Raw genomic sequence first — 6000 nt, 5'->3', positions numbered from 1 at the left:
TGGCAGTGTTCTGGATCATTCCTCAGTAGACACAGGCATGACAACAATCACTACTTGTGGGAGAATGACCCCTACAATTGTTTTTATTGCTAAATTATATATTAAAAAGGAAAAAACTCTAATCCTATTACCCTTTGTACCGATATAATTAGCTTGATTTTGGGGAGCACTGCTGTATTGTACTCTTACTATATACCAGCCACTGTGTTAAGTCCTCTGCCCCACCCTTGGGCATTAACACATGGCAGGTTAACACCAGTATCATCTCACAGTGTGAGTGCATGGAGGAAGCCTGTTTTGGAACATCAGGACCCTGAAGTACTGGTACTGGCCTAATCACTGGCCACATAACTTGGGCAAAACACATCTACAAAAGGAGAGACAGATTAGATGATCATTAGGACCCCATGCACTCTGGCCCTCTATGATTCTAAGACATCCATGGCAGTTTACAAGTCTAGATGATTGATTTCTTAAATTTTGTCCTTCACATTTTCTTGTCCTTTCTCAAAACAGAAAAGGTTTAAACGTGTAATTTAGCAGAAATAGACATTTGAAGCAGAGATTTAAAGTAGCTTCAGAATACATTAATAATGAAATACACAGATAAAATAGCTGTTCCTTTAAAAAACATTTATTCTTTTTCACATGAAAGTGAAATTGCAATTGTAAACGTGAACTAAGAAACAGTTGTTTCACAAGGTAACTTGCTATATGATGAGGACCTTATGTTGCTAGACAAGATGGTGATTAAAGACTATAAATTCTAAATCCTACAATTCTGAGACAGTCTTAGCATTTTACACATTCAGATTTATAGCCATCTTTTTTTTGATAATTTCTCTAACATCCTCCAGTCTATTCTCATTACAGAAGAAAACATTTACAGAACGATTACAGAAACAGAGATATTAAATAGAGAGTTAAAGAAATTTCAAAATACATTTACAATGAAATATATAGATAGAAGAGTTGCTGAGTCAGGAAACATTCTTTTCAATGTAATGAAATTGAGACTGTGACTATGAACCGAGAGGAACATTTGTCTCACAAGGTAACTCTGAATTCTTTTCATTTCGAAACTACAGACATGTACACACTTACAGAATTTACACAATGCTATATTCAAAATAGAGTTTTGACTTCTAAAAATTAAAGTTCTTGGTGACAAACTTTAGATATGCAATTTAGCCCACCAGATATCAACTTTATCACAAGAAGCAACTACATACAAATAGTTTCCTCCATCCGCAGCACAAGTAAATAAAACTAGAGACTTTTTAAAGCAACAAACTCTCCAAAATACAAATGATTAAAGCCCAAAGAACATGTTTACAAATAAACATAAGCTCTCAATTATTCAACTGAGGCAAGTGACTTAATTTGCATATTAACTCCTTTTCTTACTACTTCCTGATTTCCGATTTTGGAAAGTTTGGTTTGTTATTACCATTTTGAGACAGGGTCTCCCTCTGTTGCCTGGCCTAGAATGCAGTGGCATCATCATAGCTCACTATAACCTCAAAATCCTGGGCTCAAGCAATCCTCTTGCCTCAGCCATCCAAGTAGCTAAGACTATAGGTGTGCACCACCACAGCTGCCTAATTTCAAAAATTTTTGTGGAGACAGGGTCTTGCTATGTTGCCCAGGCTGGTCTCAAACTCCTGGTCTCAAGTCATCCTCTTTCCTCGGCCTCCCAAAGTGCTGGGATTACAGGAATCACTGTGCCTGGACTGATTCTGGCCATATTTAATCTGCACCTACTGTGCAAGACATTGGGAACATAAAGATCAGACAAGGTCCAGTGGTGTGCAAAAAAATGTTTAACAATCAGGTTTTAAAGGGAATCTAAGTCTTTACTTATAGCATTTACCAATTGCTATGGTCAATACTCCCAGTATGGTAGATTTCAAGCTACCAATAATTTAACAAATGGCTCACAGAGTTCCTGAAACTAATAATCATCTCTCACAAGCCATTGTAAGTCAGCTCCAACATACCACTGTAGAATCTCCACCCTTGAGTAGCTCATAATCTCTTCATGGGTACATACTTTAAAGAATAGAAAAGAATGGGGAAAATAGATATAAAATTTAAATACTTCAATTATATTTTTGTAGGTAGTTTTAAAAGCTAATAGGAACACTAAAATCTGTGGCATTTTCTTATTTTTCTTCTTTACTATTCCCTTTTTCCTGTTAAACTTATTTCAGAAAATCTTGTGGGAGAGTAAAGGATGAGTGGAAAAAGAAGAAAAAAGACAAGAAAAGACATCCTAAGAAATACATATAATTTCTGCATATTAACAGTTATCATGTTTACATTAGAAGAAAAACCCCACTAAGAGCAAATATGATGTAACTATTAAAGTTGCATCTTCTTTAAGCCCCTATAGTCAGTTTACAAGTTTACAAGTCCTGAACATCTGTTCTGACCCCTTTGGCTGTGGTTCTGATGTAATTAGCTAGTTTTTTCAGCACTATACTAAAGAGCATACAGCTGCATAACACTCGCACAATCAGCTCATAAGAAAAGGCAGATCTAAATTCTGGAGTCTGAAAACTGATCTTCCTTTGCATAGTCACCTCCCTTGTATTAGATCTTGGGCAACTGCCGGCTGGGGTGACCAGGGAATTCTTCTGGTAGCAAAACGTGAAGTCTGCAGGTTGGGCATGTCCCCTGTTGCATCAACCATGGTCTGATGCACTAAGCAGCAAAAAGATTTATGTCAGTCTCTCAGATTTAGCCTTAGCAGAGGCAGATGTGCCACTCTCTCTCTATATATTAGGGTTACTAAACAATCTGTCTTCTGGTGGATCTTTAAACTGCTACAATGATGGCACTTTCTTTGTGGTTTGCTAAACAAATAGCTGTTAATACCCTTCCCCCCTTTTTTTTCCTGGAGACAGGGTCTCGTTCTGTTGTCTAGGCTAGAGTGCAGTGGCATCCTTATACCTCACAACCTCAAACTCCTGGGCTCAAGTGATGCTCCTGCCTCAGCCTCTGAGTAGCCAGGATTACAGGTACGTGCCACCATGCTTAACACTAATTTTTCTTTTTTAACTATTGTAGAGATGAGGTCTCAGCTGAACTCAAAACTTCTGGCCTCAAGTGATCTTCCTGACTCATCCTCCCAAAGTGCTGGGATTACAGGTATAAGCCACCACACCTGGCCTAGCTGTTAATATCTTTTAGCCAGTTTATTCTATTAGAATTCTTTCTTCAACCCCAATTTTCCAGATGGCTAGCAATTCTTCCTGACAAGAAAATTGGGGAAGCTTGCTATATTTCCTCTTTATTATATGTTGTTTTCATTTATAATCCAGAAAAAAGTCATAACTAAACATATAAAAGCCACCAATACCTTATATCAAGTATTGACGATGTTCTGAGGTTAAAATCCCTAAATAATGAATATACTCAGATTTTCTTTAGTAATGATCTTTGACAATAGACTTTCTATTAAGTCATTTGAGTATTGATTCTTTAAAAACCATTTTTACCTATATGAATAACTGGAGAGCAGAGTCTGATAGGACTAAGAATGGGGCACTATATATGAGGCCTACTAATTCTAACTCTAGTAAGTAACCTGAACAAAATATATAATTTGTAGTTAATAAGCATTGTAGTTAATAGGCAAAGAATAAAATGTTTCGTTAAAGATGTATTTTCTAAATTCTTGGAAACTTAAAACTTCCAATGGAAAAGTAAGTGACTAAGTGTCTTTCCTGGAGAACTTTTGGGATTAGGCATTTTGTATCTGTCTCTTCATATCAGACAAGATGCAAAATAATTGTGTACCAGGTCCCACATGTCATATCTTTGAAATGTTTTACAAACATAGCTTGACTGAGCTGGCTATTGTTCACATCCCTGAAAATTTTTTTATGTAAGATTATCTTTTCCTGTGTCAAATTACATCTGTGCAACACAGAAAGAACTTGGGTCATAAATTATAAATCAATAGCAAATACATGGTAACAATCCCAGGAATTAATCCTCATGAATGCCAAAAGTCAACAAAAGATATGCCCGCCTCACATTTTTCTAACATCAAAACTCAAGCCTGAGCATCTTCAAAAGCAAATACAGGAGCCTGAACATACTGCTAAGTTAAGTTTTATGCTTTAAAATGACAAGAAGTCATAATTGTGGACAAAAAATATTATGTGGTGGTATTCATAGCATGCCAAGTTTAAGGGTTGCTGTTGCCAGTTCTGCTACTAAACTACCCTGTGCATCAACAGTTCTCCCAGTTCTATGCAACTGAACACAATGCCTACTATGTACCACTTAAGTCTCAACATTTTCCCCTTCTCCTGTAAGGTATGTGAAGATCTGAGAAAGCATAACGAAATCTATGGCTATGTATGGGAAAGATGTAAATGTTTCTGTGTTGTACCCAAAGTGGAGTTATACCCAGTGTAACTCATGACACAACAAAAGATGATGCCACATGTATATGATTTTAAGTTTAAGTAAGGTGGTATGAGGCTCACTGAACTGATTAGTGACAAAATATTACAGGAGAAGTTTAAAGGGTTACCTGAGAGTGGAATTTGTGAGCACAAGGCAAAACTGAAAGGTTTTCTGGAGACAGATTCTCATGGCAGATCACACAAGGCTCTTCTTCCTCTTCCTCCTCCTCCTAAAAAATTCCATATAATGTTATGATTAGCTCTCTTTTTTCTCCCAGCTCTAAATGTGTTCAGAATCAACAACTTTATTCGCACCAAACTATTGCCTCCTTCCCATGTGGCAGAACCTTGTGAACTGAGAGGCCTCCAGGAGGGTTTTGGAGGCTGTGTAGCATTAGGCTGTGATGGAAAATGGCTAGGTGAAGCACAATTCCCATTTGGCACTGATTTTCCTTGACTCTGAAAATAAGAATATAATATTTTTTTAGAATTGCTTTAAAATAGTAAGACTAGAATAGCATAGAAAGCAGTATAGCAACAATTAGGTAAAATGATTGTATTTGTAAGAAACCTTGAAACAAAATACTGACAATCTTTATATATTCAGAGCTCGGTAAAAACAAAAATAACTGTATATATTCTTTAAACTAAAAAATATCTTTCCAGAAAATTAGAAAAGGATATCTCCCTTTAGAATTCAAAGTAACCTAGAGTAAACTTCAAAGGGACAAGTTCTATTCTAGAATAATCAGGTGGTGGGAAATACAAACAGAATTCCTATATCCTTTGTCAAGTTGAAGTTATTACATTGTTTACTATTAACAGATGATTTAGTATGAATAGAAGTTACCAGTTTTCTGAACATGTTAAGAGATAATTAAAACTGTTTACTACTAAAGATAAGGGCAGAGAGATAGTCTGAATTTACTTTTTTTTTTCTTTTTTACCTGAGGTCTCTTCGGTTCAATAAATTGGGAAATCTTGTAAACAATTTCATCAAATGTCAGTCCAGATAAGGACTTCCCATGAGCATCCTTCAATTTTCGTAAGAAATCCATAAGCTCCTTTCTGGAAGAAATCAAGGGAAGAGCAGTGGTAATTTCCCTATTGCCTTGAGTCTGTGCCCTCCAAAGGAGATATAAAATCCTAACATGTGTAGCATATAGATGTGACTTTAGATCTTTCTTTAATCTGAAAAAGTGATAAATTTTTCAAGCCTATCTTAATTTATCCTAAAACAAAATGGAAACTCCTAATTGTGTTCATTAATGATATGTAATGTACTCATGAGTGATAAAGTTTAGTATTTATTTTCTTTCCAAAAAAACTGTTTTTGAGAGCTCACTATGTGAAAATTGGATTTATCTACTTATTTATGCATTGAGCTCTTTATATCTCATTTCTCAAATGTTCTCTTATTCAAGACTAAAATATGCTTTCTCAACTATTTAGCTGTTGATTTCTCTCCTCTTTATCAGCACTAGTAGTTTTACTTTTGTAAAACTCATAAACAGAAAACAAAGATTAAAAAAACAGGAAAGCAAAGGTGAAAAGATAGATTAATTATATGATGAGGGAA

The 6000-nt window shown here is 35.6% G+C and overlaps 1 protein-coding gene across 4 annotated transcripts in view; it reads right to left on the bottom strand.

Annotated features, from left to right (window-relative positions):
- Positions 1–623: 623 nt before the first annotated feature.
- The window catches only part of DZIP3 (DAZ interacting zinc finger protein 3), a 109395-nt gene continuing 104018 nt past the window's right edge, over positions 624–6000 (bottom strand). For 2 of the 4 annotated variants that reach the window (XM_053565215.1, XM_053565217.1), the window contains 4 exons: positions 5369–5489; positions 4737–4880; positions 4550–4651; positions 624–2706 (listed from right to left, as the gene is read on the bottom strand). In XM_053565215.1, the coding sequence (XP_053421190.1) occupies positions 2596–2706; positions 4550–4651; positions 4737–4880; positions 5369–5489 (478 nt within the window). In that variant the 3' untranslated portion in view covers positions 624–2595. The remainder of the gene's footprint in view (positions 2707–4549; positions 4652–4736; positions 4881–5368; positions 5490–6000) is intronic. The other 2 variants (XR_008374922.1, XM_053565216.1) reach the window with 2 other exon arrangements.

The sequence above is a fragment of the Nycticebus coucang genome, chromosome 16, assembly GCF_027406575.1.
Source record: "Nycticebus coucang isolate mNycCou1 chromosome 16, mNycCou1.pri, whole genome shotgun sequence".
NCBI lineage: Eukaryota > Metazoa > Chordata > Mammalia > Primates > Lorisidae > Nycticebus > Nycticebus coucang.
The sequence above is the reverse complement of the archived record's forward strand: the minus strand, read 5'-3'. Positions and strand labels throughout refer to the sequence as shown.